This window comes from Harpia harpyja, chromosome 1 (genome assembly GCF_026419915.1).
Source record: "Harpia harpyja isolate bHarHar1 chromosome 1, bHarHar1 primary haplotype, whole genome shotgun sequence".
NCBI classification, from domain to species: Eukaryota; Metazoa; Chordata; class Aves; order Accipitriformes; family Accipitridae; genus Harpia; species Harpia harpyja.
The window spans coordinates 29,405,718-29,426,180 of NC_068940.1; the positions used below are offsets into that span (position 1 = coordinate 29,405,718).

The 20,463-nt window shown below is 63.6% G+C and overlaps 3 protein-coding genes across 13 annotated transcripts; 2 read left to right on the forward strand and 1 right to left on the reverse strand.

Annotated features, from left to right (window-relative positions):
• Positions 1-556: 556 nt before the first annotated feature.
• On the forward strand, positions 557-11,628 carry ZNF335 (zinc finger protein 335). Of its 10 annotated transcripts, XM_052782739.1 has the most exons (28): positions 557-636; positions 1,060-1,291; positions 1,683-1,956; positions 2,394-2,471; positions 2,712-3,041; positions 3,188-3,322; positions 3,404-3,562; positions 3,677-3,938; positions 4,043-4,220; positions 4,305-4,417; positions 4,624-4,642; positions 4,850-4,966; positions 5,055-5,131; positions 5,250-5,410; positions 5,549-5,778; positions 5,859-5,967; positions 6,628-6,722; positions 6,879-7,162; positions 7,264-7,405; positions 7,477-7,866; positions 7,956-8,098; positions 8,459-8,598; positions 9,128-9,231; positions 9,367-9,444; positions 9,625-9,708; positions 9,882-9,947; positions 10,150-10,231; positions 10,813-11,628. In XM_052782739.1, the coding sequence occupies exons 2-28, from the start codon at positions 1,091-1,093 to the stop codon at positions 10,929-10,931; spliced, it is 4,170 nt and encodes a 1,389-aa protein (XP_052638699.1). In that variant the 5' UTR covers positions 557-636; positions 1,060-1,090; the 3' UTR covers positions 10,932-11,628. The 10 variants fall into 10 exon arrangements, with proteins under 10 accessions (XP_052638699.1, XP_052638780.1, XP_052638726.1 ...); XM_052782766.1 differs by lacking the exon at positions 557-636 and having other exon boundaries at positions 815-1,291; positions 10,816-11,628; XM_052782757.1 differs by lacking the exon at positions 557-636 and having other exon boundaries at positions 816-1,291; positions 7,267-7,405.
• Positions 11,629-13,757: 2,129 nt separating this feature from the next.
• LOC128140326 (iroquois-class homeodomain protein IRX-1-like) lies at positions 13,758-15,135 on the forward strand. The gene is made up of 2 exons (XM_052783932.1): positions 13,758-14,133; positions 14,485-15,135. The coding sequence occupies exons 1-2, from the start codon at positions 13,957-13,959 to the stop codon at positions 14,962-14,964; spliced, it is 657 nt and encodes a 218-aa protein (XP_052639892.1). The 5' UTR covers positions 13,758-13,956; the 3' UTR covers positions 14,965-15,135.
• Positions 15,136-15,849: 714 nt separating this feature from the next.
• LOC128140384 (E3 ubiquitin-protein ligase RNF182-like) lies at positions 15,850-18,176 on the reverse strand. Of its 2 annotated transcripts, XR_008234731.1 has the most exons (3): positions 17,898-18,176; positions 16,609-17,431; positions 15,850-16,515 (listed from the first exon to the last, which is right to left on the reverse strand). XR_008234731.1 is itself a non-coding variant. In XM_052784058.1 (2 exons), exon 2 carries the CDS (start codon positions 17,397-17,399, stop codon positions 16,674-16,676), a length of 726 nt encoding a protein of 241 aa, XP_052640018.1. In that variant the 5' UTR covers positions 17,400-17,431; positions 17,898-18,175; the 3' UTR covers positions 15,850-16,673. The 2 variants fall into 2 exon arrangements, 1 of the variants encoding a protein (XP_052640018.1); XM_052784058.1 differs by having other exon boundaries at positions 15,850-17,431; positions 17,898-18,175.
• Between the last annotated feature and the right edge of the window lie 2,287 nt (positions 18,177-20,463).

The window sequence follows — 20,463 nt, forward strand, 5'->3', positions numbered from 1 at the left end:
CGCTCCGGGGAAGGGCAGCCCCAGCTGGGTCTGCAGAAGCGACCATGAGCCGCGCCGAGCCCCGTGCCCACGGTGGGCTACAGAAAGGGAGCCGCGGCGGGATGGGGCTCTGACTGCGGACTGCAGGGCACAGTCAGCGCGGCTGGGCCGGGCCGGGCCGGGCCGGGCCGGGCCAGGCGGGGAGCGGAGCGGCGGGACCGAGAGCCCCAAGCCGCAGGCCCCGGCCCCAGCCACTTCCGCTTCCGTCTTCTCGTCACGTGACGGGCACAACCCGGCGCGACGCCGACGCTCAGGGCCCGGGCGCCGCTTCGTGACGCAATGACGCAAGGCACGGCGCCTTCTCCACGATCCCTCCGCGGAGAAAGTAGTCCCCGGCGGGGCGCCGAGGCCTCCCCCAGCCCGCGGGCGGCGGGCGGCGCCGCTCGGTGCCGGGAGGCGGAGGAGGCGGCGGCGGCCGGAGCGAGGAGCCGCGTCCCCGCGGCGGCGAGCGCCGCGGGCGGGGCGGGCGCCGGGGTAAGTAGTCCCGGCGCGGGGCTCCGCGCGGCCGTGCCGCTGCGCGGCGCGAGGGCGGGGGGGGCATGGCGGCCGCCGTGATGCCGGCTCCGGCGGAGGGGCGGTGGGGCCGCGGCAGGCCGGGTGAGGACGCGGGGCCAGCGGCCGGGCGGGCCGGGCGGCTGGGTGGCGGGTCCCCTCGCCCCGCCGCGGCGGCGGTGGCGGCTTTCCCCCCGCCCCGGCGCACCGGGGCCGCCCCGCCGTGTGCGCGCGCGCGGAGGCGGCGGGGCGGGGGGGGGGGGGGGGACCCCGCGGCAAAGATGGCGGCCGGGGGCCGGGCAGGGCCGCGGGGCATGACGGGACCGGGGCCGCCGGGCGGGCGACGGGGCCCCGCGCCAGGACGGCCGGGACACCCCCCCCCCCATTGCCCCCGGGCATGGGGCCGCGGCGGCTCCGGCCACTCCGCGGGTGCCCCCAGGGGCGGCGCGGGATCCCCCCCGGGGCCGCCCGGGGCGGCGGCGGCGGGCCGCGGCCCTGACGGCGGCGGTGGCGGCCTCCCCCCCTCAGGTCGAGCCTAGGCGGCCCCGGCAGGGCGGGCATGGAGGAGAATGCGGTGGAGAGCAGCAGCGACGCGGCCCCGCAGGCGGCGCGGGAGGAGCCCTCCGAGAGCGGCCTGGGCGTCGGGACCTCGGAGGCCGTGTCGGCGGACAGCAGCGACGCCGCCTCGGCCCCCGGACCCCTCTCCCGAGCGGACGACTCCGGCGTGGGCCAGAGCTCCGACAGCAGCGGGGTCTCTTTGGTAGGAGCTAACGGGGAAGGTGGGGCGGCCGTCGGCTCGGGGAAGGGAGGCGGCTCTGGTTCCAGAGGGCGTCTCTAGACGTTTCTGCCAAACTCGGCTTCGGGAGCCAGCCCTGTAGCTCGGCAGCCCCGGCAGGCGCTGTTGCGCTACCGGTTGGGTGTCTGCTTGCCGGGCTGAGGAGGAGAACTCTCCTCGGTAGCGAGAGCAGCCCTGGAGGTCCGGGGTCCTTGGCGATACCAAAGGAATCGCTCTGATGCCTTTCCTGGCAGTTCTGCAGGGATGCGCCGGTGTCGTTGGCATGTGCTGGCTCCCCCAAGGGCCTGGTTTGGCAAAGGTCTCTCAGCTGAGCTCTCCTGGCCTCTTTTTTTTTTTTTTTTTTTTTTTCCGCCAGGAAGAGGTGTCGGAGAGCAGCTCCAGCACGGATGCCATTCCCCGGATTTACCTGCCAGATTCATCCTCTATCGCCCAGTCCACCTTGGTCTCCAGTGTCTCCACTGTGAGCCAGTCCATCATGGTGTCGGAGTCCCCACAAGTCCTGGTCCACTCCAGCGTCATCACTGACGGGGCCACAATCGTGTCAGACTCCACCGCGTCCACTTCCTCGGACCTAGGTTCTGCCATCGACAAAATCATCGAGTCCACAATTGGGCCTGACATCATCCAGAGTGAGTGCGTGCTCCCAGCTGCTTGCACATGTGGCACACCAGCCCCCACTCCATCTGGAGTGCCCCGCGTGCAAACAGCTCAGGGTGCTGGGGCTGGGGAAGGGAGCTGCTGCTGTGCCAGACCTTGGGAGGTGAGGGGGAAATATGTACACGCATACGTATGCGTCTCGGTCAGCGGGGGTTTACTCTTCTTGCCTTGCTGCAGTAGCTGGAGGGTTTGACGAGGAGCTCGTGGCTGCTGTGGCTGCCGGACAATCCTACGTGTCCGGCTGCTCCTTCAGCCGCAGTGCCAGCAGCCCGGGGCAGGCTCCGTCCCTGGAGCCAGACCTTCCTTGCTCCTTCCCACTTGTGTCTGAAGCTGGGAGAGCCCCAGTGAGCCTGTGACTCTACAGCCCCCACATCTGGCAGTTACCACTCTGCTCTCCTCTTCCTCCCAGGCTGCATCGCTGTGACCAGCGCAGAGGATGGTGGGGCAGAGACTACGCAGTACCTTATTCTGCAGGGGCCCGATGATGGTAAGGGTACGCCCTGGGGTGTCCTGCGGTGGCTGCCTCTGCCCCTGAGCCTTTTCAGCGAGGGTGAGGCCTTTAGCGGGTATCCCAGGTGCATCGGCCCTGTACCAGAGTTCCTGGGGATGTGCTGACTGTTGGGGGCTTGTTACTGAGCTCATGTTCAGCCCTGTGCCCCAGGGGTGGGTGCAGCCTTGGATGCAGGTAAGGGTCTGCTCCTTGGCTGAGCTGATTTTGGTGTTTCAGGTGCCCCCATGGTGTCCCAGATGGCCACTTCTGCTCTGGCCAATAGCTTGGCGATAGAAGCTGTTGCTGATGGGCCTACCTCCACATGCCTTGACCAGCCCGGTCCTTCAGACCCTTCCGAGCAGTTGGAAGTGCTGGAGCTGCCCGCACAGCCAGATCAGGCCCGAGAGGCGGATGGTGGGGAGGAGCTGGACCAGCCGGACATGGAGACCCTGGAAGAGATGATGGAGGTGGTGGTGGTGCAGCAGTTCAAGTGCAAGATGTGTCAGTACAAGAGCGTCTCCAAGAAAACGCTAATTAACCACATGAAAGAGCGGCACTTCCAGCCAGGTGTGTGCTAAGGGTTGAGGAAAATTTATCTTACTGTGGACGGGCTCTGCTCTCTTCAGGGAAGAAAGAAGGTGGAGAGCATGAGTGTAAGGACCTGTTCAACTATACAGTCTGGTAAAGAGTTTTCATTCTGTTCTCTGTGGCAGTGGGTTCAGCTCTGGCTTTGAAGAAGGGACGTTCACGAAAGGGGGGGTCTGCTCCAAAGACTGCAGAGGAGGAGGTCCCAGAAGAAGAAGAGGAGGATGATATCATGGATGCTGGTGCTATTGATGACCCTGAAGGTAGGATTCGTCCTCCCCACATCTTACATAGCTTAGTCTTTTCCCAGTCTCTGTCTGACAATTTGGGCCACTTATCTCCAGAGGACAGTGACTATAACCCAGCTGAGGATGAGCCCCGTGGGCGACAGCCCAAGTACAGCCGCACTGTCCCCACATCCAGCGAGGAGAGGCCACGTCGACGCCCGGGGAGACCCCGCAAGTTTCCACGTCTGGAGGACATGCCCCAGGATGTGCCTGAAGGTGAGGGAAGTGGGAGGCAGCAGCCCCATGCTGGGCTGGAGCAGGGAGCTGTAGATGAGCTCCCGGGAGCCTGCCAGAAGGGTGTGTGACAGAGCTGTGTTGCGTTTTGCTAAGTAGGAGGGGAGGTGGAGCCCTTGGTGACGTCCCAAAGCACACTGAGCCGTGAGCTGCAGAACTCGGAAGCAGCCAGTTCCTCTGGCTTGGAGAACGGGACCAGCGAGAGCCTGGCAGAGCCCAGCATCAGCCAGTCTGATTCTGAGAACAAGGACCCTTCCTCCAACACCGGCCCTGAGGATGCAGACGTCATCCCCAGGAGGCGAGGGCGGCCCTCCCGCCGCTTCCTGGGCAAGAAATACCGCAAGTACATGGGGCGCAGGTGAGGGGTGTGTGTTGAGCCAGCGCTGGGCCCTCTGGCCTGTGCCCAGGGCCGGTCCAGCCCGTTTGCCACCACAGCTCTGAGCCCCGATCCTGTTTCCGCAGGTACTACTACAAGTCACCCAAGCCCCTGATGAGGCCCTACCTGTGTCGGATCTGTGGCTCACGTTTCCTCACGCACGATGATCTGCGTTTCCATGTCAACTCGCACGAGGCCAATGACCCGCAGCTCTTCAAGTGTCTTCAGTGCAGCTACCGCTCCCGGCGCTGGTCCTCCCTCAAGGTGAGCGCCGTCTTGTCCTACTCTCGTACCCATGAGGGTGGCTGGTAGCCCCAGGTCTCACGGCCCCCACTCTGCTTCTCGCAGGAACACATGTTCAACCACGTGGGCAGCAAACCCTACAAGTGCGAGGAGTGCAATTACACCAGTGTGTACAAGAAGGACGTCATCCGGCACTCCACAGTGCACAGCCGGGATAGGTAAGGGAGGTGCAGTCCTAGAGACTGTCTTGCAGCCTGGCTGAATGACACTAACACTGTTCCTCCCGCCTTGGGAGGGCAGCCACGGCTGCCCCTTCCCCTGACCTCTGGCCCTTTCCAAAACAGGCAGTTTTGGTGTCTGGGTACAAGGGAGCTCAGACTTGGGATGTGGCTGACATGAGGGGGTTTTTTTCTTTCTTTTTCAGGAAGAAGAGAGCTGATCCGGTGAGTTTGGGTACCCTGTTGTCTTGTCTCTCAGCACTGTTATATGGGAAGAGGCATGTCTGGTTCTTCCACAAATTCTTGGTGCCTTGTTGAAGGCAGTGTTTCTGGATCACCTGAGGAAAGGCAGCCCAGGTCCTGCAGTGGGGAGAGGGTAAGGAAACTGGTGAGCCCCTCCTAGGTGAGCTTATCTTCGTGCTCTCCCTCCAGCCCCCAAAGCTGAACTCCTTCCCGTGCCCCGTATGCAACCGTATCTACCCCATGCAGAAGAGGCTTACCCAGCACATGAAGACGCACAGCACGGAGAAACCCCACATGTGTGACAAGGTGAGGGGCGGGACGCAGCCTGGGGAAGGGCTGGCGATGAGTGAGGCTGGACGGGAGGTGAATGCTGCTTTGCTTTGTTTCACTGCAGTGCGGGAAGTCCTTTAAGAAGCGCTACACCTTCAAGATGCACCTGCTGACGCACATCCAGGCGATTGCCAACCGCAGGTAGGAGCCTGGCAACAGCCTGTGGCATGCCCTGGTAGAGCCTGTGTCCTGGCTTCCCCTCAGAGGGGAGGACAGAAGGTCCCTGCTGCCCATGTGACAGGCGGCTTTGTGCTGGCAGGTTCAAGTGTGAGTTCTGCGACTACGTCTGCGAGGACAAAAAGGTCCTGCTGAATCACCAGCTGTCGCACATGAACGACAAGCCCTACAAGTGCAGCTTCTGCAAGTACTCCACCTTCCGGGAGGACTTCCTGGTGTCACACATGGCTGTCAAGCACACGGGTGAGAGGAGCTGCCTGCCTGTCCCGTGCGCCAACGTCCTACACCCCCTGCTTCTCCAGGAGCCAGTCAGAGCCTGTCTGCTCTCCCCGCCATCCCTCGGGGAACTCCTGCTTAATTCCCACCTCCTGTGTCCCACAGGAGGGAAGCCATTTGCTTGCGAGTTCTGTCACTTCACCACCAAGCACAAGAAGAACCTGCGCCTCCACGTGCACTGCCGCCATCCCGACTCCTTCGAGGAGTGGGCACAGAGGCACCCCGAGGAGCCGCCCTGCCGCCGCCGCCCCTTTTTCACCCTGCAGCAGATCGAGGAGCTGAAGCAGCAGCACAGCCAGGTGCAGGCCCCGGCTGAGCCAGAGGCAAGTCTGCCGGTGAGTGCCGTTGCCCGCGCCCCAGCTCCTCCTGGTGCTCACTGGCTCCGGCCGCGCTGTCAGCGCTCTCTCTCACACAGGCACCTCTTGGCCCCGTCACCTACCATGCGGTCCAGGCCGTCCCGGGAGCAGAGCCCCCCATCCTCTCGCAGGATTCCCTGGGAGGGGCCACCATCATTTACGAACAAGGTGAGTGAGCTGCCAGCAAAGAGGGTGGGGATGGGGAGGAGGTGGGCCAGTGCGTGCCTGACTGTCGTGGTTTAACCCCAGCCGGTAACTAAGCACCACGCAGCCACTCACTCACTCCGTGCCCTCCTCCCCCAGTGGAGAGAATTGGAAAAAAAAGTAAAACTCGTGGGCTGAGATAAGAACAGTTTAATAGAACAGAAAAGAATAAAATAATAATGATCATAATAACAAAAATAAAATAATAATAATAGGATTGGAATATACAAGTGATGCAGAATGCAGTTGCCCACCACCCGCCAACTGACACCCAGTTAGTTCCCAAGTAGTGATTCCCCCCACCCCCAGTCCCCCCAGTTTATATACTGGACATGACATCACATGGTATGGAATACCCCATTAGCCAGTTTGGGTCAGCTGTCCTGACTGTGTCCCATCCCAACTTCTTGTGCCCCTCCAGCCTTCTTGCTGGCTGGGCATGAGAAGCTGAAAAATCCTTGACTTTAGACTAAACATTACTTAGCAACAACTGAAAACATCAGTGTGTTATCAACACTATTCTCATATCAAACTCGAAATATGGCACTATACCAGCTACTAGGAAGACAAGTAGCTCTCCCAGCCAAAACCAGGACACTGACCCTCCCGTTCTGACCCTGACAGATGTGGCTGGATCAGCAGAACTGGCCACGCAGACCGCCCTGGATCTCCTGCTGAACATGAGCACTCAGCGAGAGCTGGCCATGGGCTCGCTGCAGGTGAGGAGGGCTGAGGGGGGGCGCAGGTACCGTGCCTGCCAGGAGGTGGCAGGGGGAGGCTTCCCAGCCCTCCACAGTCTTTCCACAGTGCCGAGCCCTGTTCCACTTCAGGAGGTGTCTTGCCTTCCTCTGGCTGAGCTGCTGTCCCCTCCGCAGGTGGCAGTGGTGAAGCCAGGTGATTCAGGAGAGGCGCAGGCCCCCTGTGAGCCACAGGCACAGGAGGAGGGGGCAGAGATAGACTCCGAGGAGCAGCAGCAGCAGAAGTTGGTGACGCTGCACATGGCAGAGCCTGGGGAGACGTTGGTGCAGGAGACTTATGAGGAGGCGACCTTGGGTGGCTCAGAGCTGCAGCAGATCACTATCCCCTTTGGTGGGACGACAGAGTACAGCATCATCACACCCATCAGTGAGGAGATTCAGGCTCCAGGCACACTGTACAGGTCAGCTGCATGGGAGGAGTGGGGAGACTTCTGACCTCAAATGAGGAGGCTTTAGTGGTGAGGTGGATGAGGCAGATCCTCCCTGACCCTGTCCTCTCCAGCAGTGAAGAGGAGAGCCCTGCGGAGACCTCCCACACGGTTGTGGTGAGTGAAGCTGTGATGACGGAGGAGGCTCTGAAGGAGCATAACAATCACTATATCATGTCGTCTGGCATTCCAGGGAGCCAGTTCCATCACATTGAGGTAAGTAGCTGAGCTTTCTCCCTGTCTCGGGCAGCAGTGTGAGCAGGTGTGACTGGGTGTTTCTCTCTCAGCCCCTCAGCGGGGACGCTGCCTTTCCCTCGCCTGCGGAGGGCCAGGAGGCACAGCCTGCCAGCGTCAAGTGGCCCCTGGTGCAGTGTGTCACCAGGCAGCTCCAGAAGGACTCGTCTTTATCCCCAGCCTCCGAGGGACAGGAAATCTCATCCCCAAAGGTCAAGTGGCCTGCACTCCAAGGCATGGCCAAGAAGCTCTCATGCAAGGTTTCCACAGCCAAGAAGCTCTCGTGCAAGATTTCCACAGCCAAAAAGTTTTCATGCAAGATTTGCACAGCCATGTTCACAGGGAGAGCGGAAATGGAGAGTCACAAGAGAGCCCACATTGGGCCCAGCACCTTCAAGTGTCCTGACTGTCCATTCACTGCAGCCCTCTGGCCGGAGGTTCGGGTAGGTTCCCTGGCACAGAGCAGCCCTGGGAACAAGACGTTTGGAGAAACGGGGGCTTTCTGACCCTGCGCTTCTCCTTCTACCCCCAGAGCCACATGGTGCAGCATGCCAGCCTTCGGCCACACAAGTGCACCCACTGCAGCTTTGCCTCCAAGAACAAGAAGGACCTGCGCAGGCACATGCTGACGCACACCAACGAGAAGCCCTTTGCCTGCCAGATCTGTGGGCAGAGGTGAGTGAAGCCTGCTAGGTTGTTGCTGCTTCGAGGGATCCTGTAGAGCTCTTCAAGGCTCAAGAGGAAATAGGATATTGGCAAAGAGCTGGCTGTGCTGACCCTCCCCTGGCAGCAGTCCCCTGTTAGAGGGGACTCTGCCCTTGAGAACAGTTCCTGCTGCAGGTGGACCCATCTTTGTCTCCAAGGAACTTCTGCATGGGGAGGTTCAGTACTTGGGCCTGACAGAGGCGTTTTGGGAGCACGGATGGGCCATGTTCTAGGATGTGCTTGTGGTGCTCATGGCCAGGGTCTCTGCAGAGAGCACAGAGGCCGTGCGCTGCCCGTGGTGAACTCCACCTCACTCTGTTGCTTCTGTAGGTTCAACCGTAATGGGCACCTCAAGTTCCACATGCAGCGTTTGCACAGCTCAGAGGGGAAAAGGCCAGGGGCGCCTACAGCTGCTGCCCAGCAGACCATCATCCTGAACAGCGATGAGGACACACTGGCCACCCTGCAGAGTAAGTTGTGTCCTTGTGACTAGGGGTGGTCTGTGGGTTTCCTGTGGCCAGAGCCCTGTGCAGGGATTCACCCACCTTGGGGGCTGAGCAGGGCTGAGATGGGTCAGGGCCGGGAGGTTCCTGCTGAAGATTAGGATTGCCAACGGTGGCAGGACTTGGTGGGTGCAAAGATAAGGGGACTGGGTGAAGGGAGCTCTCCCGATGAGGCGCTGACTGTTGTGGTTCTGTGCAGAACTAGGGGTCCAGTGTTTGCTCCAAGCAGGTCCCAATAGATCAGTACGTTGCAGGAGCAGTGGTGCTGTGAGCAGCTCATGGCTGAAATGGGAAGCGGAATTCACAGTCTGATGTGGAGGTTGTGTTTTGCCCACAGTGACCTCTGGTTTCCTTCATGTTGAGAGAGTTTGGTTTAGTTTCTGACCTTCTGTGAGCAGAGCTAAGAGACTGTCCTGTGCTCCTTGTTGGGGTGGGCACCTGGCAGGGGCTGGCCGCAGCCCCAGCAGTGTCCGCATCGGCTTTCTCTGCATTCCAGCGGCTCTGCAGTCCGGCCAGGCGGTGCTGGCTCCCGAGCGGCTGCAGCAGGCTCTGGGGCAGGAGCACATCATCGTTGCGCAGGAGCAGAGCGTCGCGAGCCAGGTGAGTTGGGCCCGTCGGTCTCATCCTCCCGCCCTGTGTGGCCGCTCCCCACGAGTTGCGTGGGTTCCCTCCTCTCGGAGGGCTTGTGGTCAGGCCCGCCCCCACTGACAGCACTGGACGCTTGCTGACCTGCAGGAGGAGGCTACTTACATCCAGGAGATCACAACTGCCGACGGACAGACAGTACAGCACTTAGTGACCTCTGACAACCAGGTGAGGGAGAAGCACCTCCCGAGAACCAAAAGATTCTGTGCAGCTGGAGCAGGGAGAGCTGGGGGCAGTGGGGAGAGGCGGGGTGGAAACAGGCACAGAAGCCAGACAAGAACCAGCCCTGTTGCGGTGTAGGGGATGGGCAGCGGTGATGTTTTGGGGTCTGAATCCCTGTGTTTGCAGGTTCAGTACATCATTGCCCAGGATGGTGTACAGCACTTGCTTCCCCATGAGTATGTTGTTGTCCCGGAAGGACATCACATCCAGGTAAGCTTCAGGCTGTCTGCTCCCTTCGCATGGTGGATGGGGCTCATGAGGGTGCTGTGTGTGGGGCTGGGCCTCCTGCGCCCTGTGGCTTGCTCTGTTCAAGTCACAGCTTTGTTCAGGGGCAGGGACGCCCACTAGCCCTGACACAGCCTCGCTGCGGCTCTTCTCCCCAGGTACAGGATGGTCAGATCACCCACATCCAGTACGAGCAGGGCAGCCAGTTCCTCCAGGAGCCACAGGTAAGGGGCCAGACATGGTGGCTGGAGCTGACGGGACTGCCGTGAGATGGGCTCTGAGCACACGGGTGGAGATGGAGGGAGGGAGGGATGTGAAGTAGAAGGTACATGCGGGTTGGTGATTTGCTGCAGCAGCTGTGGCCAGAGCAGCACTCCAGGAGGGACCCTGCCCCTCCCAGACTCTCCTGTTCTCTCCTCCCTGCAGATCCAGTACATGCCTGTCTCACCTGAGCAGCAGCTTGTCACCCAGGCGCAGTTGGAGGCAGCTGCACACTCGGCAGTCTCAGGTAGGACCAGGGCCCCGGGGCTGAGCTCTGGCGTAGCTCTGGCAGTCCTGTCTCCCTCCGGGTCTCAGGGTGCCAGTCCTGCCAGGCAGTTTGCGATGCCTGTTAGCAGCCACTGAGATGCCGTGGTCTCAGACCAGCTCTGCCTGCAGAGGCTGCTCGTTTGCTGTAGCCAGCAGGGCAGCCACGCAGCAGTCCTTGGCAGAAGGTCTGGGGTTGGCAAGGCTAGATTGCCACCTTGCTGCCTGCCTCCCTGTAATTCTGGGAAGCGGCCAGCCTTGGTGTCTGAGGGGGAGATCTTCGCTGGTCCCAGCGCATCCGTTGTGGAATAGTATCAGCTCCCTCCCCCCGGAGATGAGTTGCCCTGCTGGGAGGTGCAGCGGCTTCCACAGGGTGGAGACACCCTGACGTGTGTTTGCAGAATTAACCAGAGCTAAGCTCCCTGCTGGAGCCCCGTACGAGGCACGGTGGCCCCTGTGCTCTTGTACTCCTGCCTGTTCCCCACGGAGGGGGGCCCTGGGCAGCCGCCTGCTCTTCCCCCGCCCTTGGACGCAAGGAGACACTGACCCCCCTCTGCTCTGCAGCAGTGGCTGATGCTGCGATGGCCCAGGCGCAGGGCGTGTTCACTGCCGAGGCGACGGCCGAGCAGATCCAGCAGCTGCAGCAGGGGATTCACTACGACGTCATCACGCTGGCGGACTAGCACCGGGGCCGGGCCCGGCTGGTGCTGGGACACCCGTGCTGAGCAGGACAGCTGTACCAGGCAGGAGCCTCCTCAGCCAGCAGTTGCCTTATTGCTTCGGGGCTACGAGGGACGTGTCTGAGCGTGCCACGGCTGGGGCATGCTGCTGCTTGGCCACGTGCCGCGAAGGTCCTGCGCATCCTCTCCGGCACAGGCAGCTGTCTCCAGCAGAGACTGCGCCGCAGCCGAGGCGCTGAGGCAGGCTGCGTGGTGGCAGCGCTCTCGTGTGGACGGTCTCTTTGCCTGTTGCACTTGATGGTCTGAAATCCCTTTTCCTGAATAATGTCTGTGTGGGCCAAACTCGGATCGACGTCTGCCTAGCACGCGAGGATCCTGGGAGAGAGCGCAGCCGCACAGTACGGTACGAGAGGTGTGTGTGCAGCCGCAGCCACGCGCTCCCCGCTCCGCAGCTGTGGGGTGTGCGATCCTGGCGTGAGGGCAGCCGTCCCTCCCTTGGCTTCTCCGGCCTGCGGGCAGGCAGCAGTAGGGCTTTGGACTGGAGGAACCCAGGGTAGGAAGAAGCATAGGTGGAAGATGTTTTATTTTTCTTCTGAAGAGGGATGGACTTGAGTTGGTTTGTAGGTGGTTGCGGGAGGGGATCGATTCTGACATTCTCAAGCTTTGACTATGCTTATGAATAAAAAGGGATTGAAACCTGCGTATGCATCTGCCTGCAGCGTCTGTGGTCGTACCCCCAGCCAGCTGGGCCGGGCAGGCCTAGCCTTCCCACTGCCTCCTCCGGGGCTGGGCCGCAGGGACCCCAGAGCCTGGCACTGGGGCCGGGCAGGTTGCTGCTGGCAGATGCGGCTGCCCTCTGCTATCGCCTTCCTCCTGCCTGAGTGACCTTGACTCCTGGGAAGCGAGCCGGGCAGCTGGTACAACGGTGGGCTTGGGGCTGGAGTCATGAAATTAATCGAGTAGTAAACAGCCTAAATCCCGTGTAACTCTGTCCCAAACTACATACGCCGCCCCTCCCTGAGCGGATTGTCTGGAAGTATTTACATGTGATTATAACAGCTAATCTCAGAGTTTTAGTTCTATGCTTTTGCATTAAACTGATTATCCGCAGAGGGGAAAAAGACCTGGAACCACCCAACTCCAGCAAGAGCTTCTGTGAGGCCGGAGCCCCGTGGCTGCGGGACTGGTGTGGTGTGATCACTGGGCTCTCAGCCGCGCTCCCTATCCGGCTCATGCAGGGGACGGGGACGGCACCGGGCCTTGTGCTGTGAACACAGAGCCCGTGCTCTGCCCAAAATGACAGCAGCAGCCTCCCTGCCCCGGCTGCTGGGGGTACCCACCGGCTCCAGGGAGCCCACTGCTCGTCCCCTGCCTCAGGGCTGCAGGTACCAGCCTGCCTGGGCACCGGGGCTGCTGTGGGCTGGACCCCTTGACCTGCCTAGCTGGGGGAGCGGGGAGTGGGTGGCCCCGCACTTCCCCTGGGCAAGCAGCATCGGCCGCAGTTGGTTGTGGCTCTGTCCTGGCCGTGGCTGTATCCCGCTGCCTTCACCTCTGCCTGCCACCTTGTCCATGCCCAGTCGTGCCGGCATGCGGCTGTGCCTGTCTGGCTGTGGCTCGGTCAGCATCCAGCTGTGTCCATCCGCCACATCGATGGCTGGCCGTGGCCCTCCCTCTCCAGCTGTGCCGCGCAGGGTTAAGGCACGCAGCAGCAATCCGCAGGCGCTTTCCTAGATTACTGCCCCATTATCTAATAAAGCGGATCTGCAGTGCTGCCGTGGCACTGATTAGGGCTCAGGAGTCCTGTGGGGACAAGGTTACGGGGCTGCTGCAGGGTCGTGGCCATCCCGAGGTGGGGATGGGTTTGGGATGGACGGGACCAGAGCTCCTGGCTGCTGCACACGGGGAGCTCTGGGTGCTGCTGGGGCTCTGGCCATGGGGCACAGCGGGGCTGTGGGAGCTCGGGGCCCCTCAGCACTGGCACCTCGGCCCTGGGACCTTCTGCTATCACCGGGGACCTGCGGGGAGCCTGGAGATGCGGCAGGGCTCATTAGCACCAGTGACCTTCCCCTTCCCGTCCCCGGCCAGCGCTAAGCGGGTTTGTTACATATTTAATATCTTGAGAGCGTTATTAGTCGGTATTTAATGATGGATACAACCTGTGAGATAATCCCAGTCTGAGCGGGAGGCAGAGCGGCAGGAGCCGGGCGGCGCAGGGGGTCGTGGGCTCTCGGGGCCCCTTGTGCAGCTGCCCACCGCTGCCCTGCCTGCCCCTGCTCTGACAGCAGGCAGGAAAGCCCTGGTGCCTGCGGGGCTGAGTTCCCACCCAGGCAAAGGGTCCCTGGGGCCACGGGGCCCCTTCCCCTTCATCCCTCCAGAGCGGGGAATCCAGCTGCAGATTCTGGGGCTTGGGCAAGGCACTGGGGCTTGGGCAAGGACCTGGCCAAGCCGGAGGAGGAGCAGACTCTGGGGCAGCACCTCGCACGGCTCAAGTCCTACTGGGCCGTGCACAAGTTCTCCTGCTGGCCTCCGGCTCTGTGACCCGGCCCGCTGTGGCACGGGGGGGCTCTGCCGACCCCTGCCCTGGGGCCAGGTCAGGGCTGGTGTCAAGGACGGGGACTGACGGCTCTTGGCACTGCGATAAAGCCCCGGCTGTGCTGTGTCCCATGTGTGTCCCCATATGCGCTGCGTCCCCGTGGCCAGGGGGCTCACATGGGCCCCCATGCACCAGCCCCCGGTGCCACTGCACCCCATCCCTGCGGGCTGCGCTGTGGCCATGCAGGGTTGGGGGGCCGGTGGGGGGGTCCTGGCATGGGTCCTGGCCACATCCTGGCTGGTGGTGGGCAGGCGGGGAGGATGCTCCCTGCCAGTCCCTGCCCGACACTAGCTGGGGAGGGGGAGGTATCAGCTGCCCCAGATCCCTGCTGCCACTCTCGTGGGTGCTAATACCCCCTAATCAGCTGTCAGTCACCGCGGACCCCGGCAGCTATAAAATACCCGGGAGCAGCTCCCTGGCTCCTCTCCTTGCAGCATGGCAGCTCCTCAGGGCAAGGGGAGTCCAGGCCGAGAGCCGGGGGGCTGCGGGGTGCCATGGGGGGCCCTGCAGGGACCCCCCCAAGCCCTACTGCCCTGCCCCTGCCCATGCCCCTGCCCCGTGCTGGCCGGCTACAGCCTGCTGCCGCCCCCCCTAAGCTTCCTGGCGCCCTCGGTAAGTGCCACACGGCAGCTCTTGGGGGGCTGGGACGTGGGACCCCCCCCCCCCCCCCCCTTCCCCCCCGGGACCGGGCTGGGGCTGTGTGGGGTGGTTCGTGTCGGGGCTGGGGAGCTGCTGTCCTGGTCTCCCTGCACTCCCTCAACATCCCCCCCGCACCCTCCTGCACCTCGGCCGTTTGGAGTGCGCAGTGCCGGGCACGGGAGAGGGCAAGGATGGGCAGGACCCAGCTCTGCCCCCTCCCGTGCCATGCACGAAGGGCTGAGCCCCCACATCGCCCAGCCCCTCTCCTCTGGCTGCAGGTGCCCCCCACCCCATCCTGCCCTGACACCCCTCTGCCCCCTCCAGGTCTCGCCAGCCTACGAGGTGCCGCTGGGGCTGCCCGCGGAGCCGGGGCGGGTGAAGGCAGCGGCGCGGGAGAGCACTGGAGCGCTGAAGGCCTGGCTGGCACGGCACCCCAGGAACCCCTACCCCAGCAAGGGGGAGAAGGTGATGTTGGCCGTGGTCAGCCGGATGAGCCTCACCCAGGTCTCCACGTGGTTTGCCAACGCCCGCCGGCGCCTCAAGAAGGAGAATAAAGCTGGCTGGGCACTGCGCGGTGCCTCGGATGGCGAGGACAGCGAGGGTGAGGGCACCCCGCCAAGTCCCCCCCCTGGCCCCAGCCCCATGCGGGATGGGTGCGGGGGCAGCCCCGAGCGGGGTTCAGGCCCTGGGCAGGGCAAGCAGCCCCAAAAACCCAAGATCTGGAGCGTGGCGGCAATGCTGGCATCTGCCACCGGTGAGAGCGGGTGCCCCCCAGGGGTGCCGGCGGTGCTGGAGCAGGGGTAGGGCTGGGGCTGTCATGCTCTGACCCCAGGGGCCAGGTGGGGGCTGTGGCTGTGGGGAGGGGACAGCCCCATGGCCGGGCAGGGGAGGACAGACGGCCACAGGATCCGGCAGCTGCCCGGATGAGGAGAGCAGGAGGTGTGGGCAGGGAGGGACATGGAGCGCTAATAAATGTGACTGTCTTGGGCCTCCTGGTGTTGCCTGTCTGCGGGGGGGATGCCAGCAAGGATGCAGGGGTGCCAGCGGGGATGTGGGCACCTGCACTGCAGTGTTGCTGCAGGCAGCTTCACCACCCCCAGGGAGCAGGGCAGAGCCTGCCCCGAGCCCCTCGCCCAGCCCCGTCTGCCCGACGACAACATGCCCATGCTGCCTGAAGTGGGACCCTCCTGCACACCCGGCCAGGCTGCGGGGGTTCACCGGCCCCACCGCCGGCTGTGGTCCCCGAGGGGGGGTCCCCCTGTTCGGCAGAGGAAGAGCCGCAGCATTTCCAGGTGATTCAGTTCCTTCTTGACACCTCCTCCCCTTTCCCCTCCCTGGACATCCACAGTCATGTGTGGGGTGGGCTCACATGTGAGGCGCAGGGCTGGGATGGCTGTCACAGCGCTGTGCCATGGGGTGGCACGGGGAGGGACACGGACATGCATTGACAGGGACCCGCAGGAGGCATTGCATACAAGGGCCATGGGAAGGAGCGGCAGCGCCCATCCGCTCGCTGAACAGGACATCGGCTGCCGGGTCCGGGCTCAGACCTGCTGGGCTCCCCCCGTCCCCCGGGGTCGGGCTCGTGGCAAGTGGCTCTGCACAGCCCCAGGGTGACAAGCGGGGTCAGGGGAGCTGGCTGGGGAGGGGAGAGCGGACCAGGAGTCCCGGGAATGCAGGGACACGGGGCAGAGCTGTATGCTGGCTTTTAATGTTCCTAAGAACTAGGAAACAGAAATCAAAAATAGACTTTGCTCTTCTTGACAAAAGTAATAAAATGGTTAGCGGTGTTAAATTAATCCTTACAAAACAAAACCCAAGGAGGTTAAATAAAGCCCAGAAGCTCTGCATAAGAACCACAACGACTACAAAACAGCTGCAAAGACGTCTTTACACACCAAAGAAACTCCTCTTCTCCGCTCCTCCCCTATACACAGCATTGGCAAACACGGGACTCACACGTGGGAAAGAAACACGGATGCGATGGGAGCAGCCCTGCAAGGAGCACGGGCACCACGGACAGAACTGTTTACACTATGGACACGGAGCTGTGCTGGTGCCAGTCCGGCCGCAGGAGCCCCCGGGCTCTGCCCGTCCTTCTCCTGCCGGCGCTGGGCTGCGGCCAGCTGCCGGGGCCCCTCCAGCCACGGCGCTTAGGCACTGAGCACTCATGCTTGCTTAGTTGGGATTAGTCTCCCGGTTGCTGTTTTGCTCTCTGCCCAGCTCCTGCTCTTTCTCTGCTCTGGAGGAGGAGGAGGACGAGGAGCTAAGGGTCCGGCCTGAATGCTTGTAGGCTGCAACGAGCTCCTGCAGCCACTCCAGCGCGGGCTCCCACTTGGCAAAGCCCGCACTGTTCTGCAAGGGAAGGCAACATGCGCTGAACATCTCCCCGTGGTCCAGGCAGACCTCCACGCCATGGGTCAGCTGTGGGTCGGGGAACACCCATACCCAAGGGACAACGCTCCAAGGTGCCCAAAGCCTTCCTGGCGGGCACAGGGCTCAGCCATGCAGGGTCAGGAGTGGGGGAACCCGAAGACCTCCCGGCACAGACACTGGCAGAGGCTGTAGATGATGCAGAGGAGGAGGGTGGAGGGCACGAGGCTGACCAGGACGATGCCCAGGCTGTGGTGCTCAATGAGCAGGAGGTAGATGCCAAAGGGCAGGGAGCTGAAGTAGAGGAGGCAGAGGACGCCCAGGATGAAGCGGGGGACAGCTCGCCACCCCCAGGAGCGGCACTTCTGCTCGGGGCTGTGGCAGGCCAGCGCGCCCAGGCTGGTGGGACGGTACAGCCGCACCACCTCCAGCCCACCCAGGCCCTCCGGCGGGGCCACGTCCTCCGGCACCTCCAGGATGGTGACGACCAGGCAGTCGGGGCCGGGCGCGGGCTCCAGCACGCTGGGGCAGAGGAGGACTTCGGGGGACCGGGGGGGACCCCGCTTCTTGGCCCGCTCACGGCCCGTCAGCAGTGCCAGCGCCTCGCCGTCGTCCTGCAGCTGCTGCACATCCCCACCGGGCACCGGGCTGTGCCGGCGGCAGAAGGGGCAGCGGAGCTGGCGGGGGGACGCATCCCCCAGCGCCACCATCTTGCGCAGGCACTTGGCACAGAGGCGGTGGCCACAGCGGAGCAGCTTGGGTCTGCGGGCGCGGGCGTCGTAGCGGCTGTAGCAGATCTTGCACTCCAGCTCGGGGGCCGCGAGTGCCATTGGCTGAGGCCCCCGCTCGCCGTCCTGCTGGGCCATGCTCCCGGAGGGCTGGCTGGGGGCTCTCCGGGCTGGGGGGGAGTGGAAAGCCGCCGTGAGCCAGGGCTCGGGGGGCAGGTTCCCGGGCCTTGCTGCACCCCACGGGCAGGGTGCCGGTCGGACCCCCCTGGGGCTCCGTGGCAGAGCGGGGCACCGGCAGCAGCCCCCTCCCCGGGCCGGCCCGGCTCTAACCACCGGCTGGTGCCCGCCGGCGCTGGGACTCGCCCCCATCCCGGCGTCCGTGTCTGGGTGGGAGGGAGTCAGCTTTCCCAGGGGCCGGGACCGGCTGCAGGGTGGGGGCCCACGTCCCGGGCGCAGCTTGTCCCTCCCCCGTGCGTGGAGGTTCCCCGGGGCCTCGGGGCAGGGCTGGCTCCGGACACCGGGCTCTGCCGGCTTCAGGGACCCCCTGCCCTGCAATCCGTCCCGCCCCCCCCGCCCGCCCCCGGGCAGCGGGACCAGCAGGCTCCCAGCCCGCCCCCCGCCCCCCCGCCCCGGTACCTGCGGTCCACGCCGGGGCTCCTGGGTGGGAGGCGGCCGTGGGTCGGTCCCCGGCCCCGCGGCCCCGTCCGCGGAGGCAGGCAGGGTGCCGGCGGTGCCGTGCGCCCCATGGAGAGGCGTGGGGCGCGCTGCCCGCCACGCTGCGGAGGCAGTAGCCTTGGCGCAGGGGCTGCCGGCATCCTCCGCGGCGTTGGCCTGGCAACGCGGAGCGGGAGGCGGATGCTCGGCCGGGGCCGGGGCCGGGGCCGGAGCCCCGCTAGGAGGGGGTCAGGCCCATCCTGGGGGAGAGCTGGGGCAGCGGGGTCCCCCGGGCGCCCCCCCCCACGCCGGGCTGCCGGGTGTCGGTGCTGCTCCCTGCGGCCCCGCCGCCCCTTCGCTCACGGGCAGCCCTGGGGATGCTCCTTCCCTGCCTGGGGACTGCAGGCAGGGGCCCCCGGGCGCCCTGCAGCCCCCCCCCCGGCCCGGGGGAGAGGGTGGCTGCAGATCGGGGTCCTGAGGGCCCCCCAAAGCACGGGGAGACCCTCTGCCTTTCCCTGGCCTGGGAACGGGCAGCTCCTGCTCAGCCCCGGGGAGAGAAGCTGCTGCAGGCATGAGGTGCCCAGAGCCCAGCACATCACCCGCAGCACGGGGGATCCCGGGGTGCAGAGAAATGCTCGGCACCGCCAGTACATGCCCGGCCACCTCGCCGCACTCCTGCACCCTGGGGAGCCAGAGCTGGGGGCACATGGGGGCCACAGCACTTGCCAGAGCCTGGCTGGGCACGGCCGAGCACTTGTCGCATCCCTCTCCGCAGGCTGTGCCTCCCCAGCCCATGCCAAATCCCCGCCCCCGGCTGCAGCCCTTGCAGGGGTGTTTCCAGCAGCCCTGAGGGGCAGCATCTGCCAGAGACACCCCCCCCCACTGCCCAGGGCTGAGGGCAGGTTGGCAGCGTTGATTCCTTCCCAGTGCAGACAGGGCAAACCTCCCTCCTGCTGCACTGCCAGGCAGGAGAGCAGCAGCGACTGTCCACCACGGGCAGCAGTGCTTGCACGGGCGACAGCGGGGACCCCACGCAGTGACAGCCAACCCAGGGACACACCTGAGCTCAGGTGCTCTGGGGGGTTTCCAGCCCCTCATCAGTGATGGGGTCGCACCTTGCTGCCCTCAGCCCCCTCGGGGCGCAGGGCAGGGTGTCTATGCCAGTTAGCGAGAAAATGACAGTTTTTCACCACACAAGGCTCTACTCTGTTCACTGAGCTCTGTGAACTTGCCAGGTAATTATTGTCCACACCCCGACGAGCGCAGTGCTGGGCTGCAGCTCCAGCCTGCACCAGAGCAGCCACTTGGGCTAGAGCTGCCCGGAGCAGCGTTAGCGAGGGGCCTTTTTGTTCAAATCATCAAGGTTTGGCAGAGTCTGGAAGAGCTTTTATTTCAGGGGACCAGGTAACATCCAGCTCCCAGTGTGACTGCTGACCTCATCACCCCCAGTCCTGCTTGTACCCCCCACCGCTCCCAGCTGTGTCCCCCACCTGCCCCCACCACTGCAGCCCCTCTCACAGCTCAACCCATCCTCGGTCACCTGCCCTTGGCTTCCCCCTTGGTACAGACTCGGCTGGGCAGCGAGCAGTCCTGGGCGCTGCAGGACGGCCACCGCCGAGTGTCTCAGTGGGAAGTGTCACGTCCTGTCTTGGCGCCAGGCTGATGGGGGTGCCCTGAGCCAGCCGGTCTCGCTGCCTCAAGGAGCGGGCAGCTCAGTCCGGTGAGCAGAACCTGCTCCTTGCCCCGGCCACGCACCCCTGGCCCCTCCACCAGCTGTCGCTTCGTCCCTGCGCTCCTCCGGAGCCAGAGCCCACGGACCGCTGCTGCCGGGGCTCGGCTCCTGGCTAGGGTCCCAGCACGCTCCTGCTCAGGCACCGTCCCCTTCACTTGTTCAAGAGAAGTGCCAGAGATGACAGCACCCAGAAACCCACGGCAGTCAACCTGACGCTCCCCTTCTACCATGTCTTGCTTTGTCCAGATAAACAAGGTGTTCTAGAGAGGAAGCCACGCTACGATGTCACTTACACCTCCACTGTGAGACCATGGCAACTACATATTTAACAAGGTAATTGGCCATCACCTGAGGGAGCAAGACAAAGGAGGACAGACAAACAAGTGAGGACAGACTGACCAAGGAGTAGGTTTGCTGACATTTCCCAGCATCCGTGCATCTCTGGTCACCTGCACTTCGGGAGCAGCCTGCCTTGGCTTGAAATAGCGAATAAAAGGAAAAAAAGCCTTTACAAACTGCTGCTTTCACTGCTGGAGTTCCCAACTGTCCCAAGTGTCATTAAATGATGTCAACGATCTCCTCGTCTGTTGTTGAAAGCATCCCTGGAGAGCTACGGATACTCGGAGCAGCCAGCGCATGGGGCTGGGCTGTTCCTGCCCACTGCAGAGCAGCACCGGCACTGCAGCGGCACCCGTGCTGCTGGCTGCAGAGCACGTGCGTGACACGCACCCAGGATTCACGGCACTTCCTCATCTCCCAGCTTTTAACTAATAAACCTGAGGACCCATTTGATCTGTGCCAAGAAATGCAGCCCCG

Excerpts from the sequence above, each read along its gene's own strand:
- LOC128140326 (XM_052783932.1), top strand. The coding sequence starts at position 13,957 with ATGGCAGCTCCTCAGGGCAAGGGGAGTCCAGGCCGAGAGCCGGGGGGC. Across the intron at positions 14,134-14,484 it reads TAAGCTTCCTGGCGCCCTCG|GTCTCGCCAGCCTACGAGGT; the intron begins GTAAGTGCCACA and ends TGCCCCCTCCAG.
- LOC128140384 (XM_052784058.1), bottom strand. The coding sequence starts at position 17,399 with ATGGCCCAGCAGGACGGCGAGCGGGGGCCTCAGCCAATGGCACTCGCG.
- ZNF335 (XM_052782739.1), top strand. The coding sequence starts at position 1,091 with ATGGAGGAGAATGCGGTGGAGAGCAGCAGCGACGCGGCCCCGCAGGCG. Across the intron at positions 3,042-3,187 it reads AGAGCGGCACTTCCAGCCAG|TGGGTTCAGCTCTGGCTTTG; the intron begins GTGTGTGCTAAG and ends TCTCTGTGGCAG. Across the intron at positions 9,948-10,149 it reads AGTTCCTCCAGGAGCCACAG|ATCCAGTACATGCCTGTCTC; the intron begins GTAAGGGGCCAG and ends TCCTCCCTGCAG.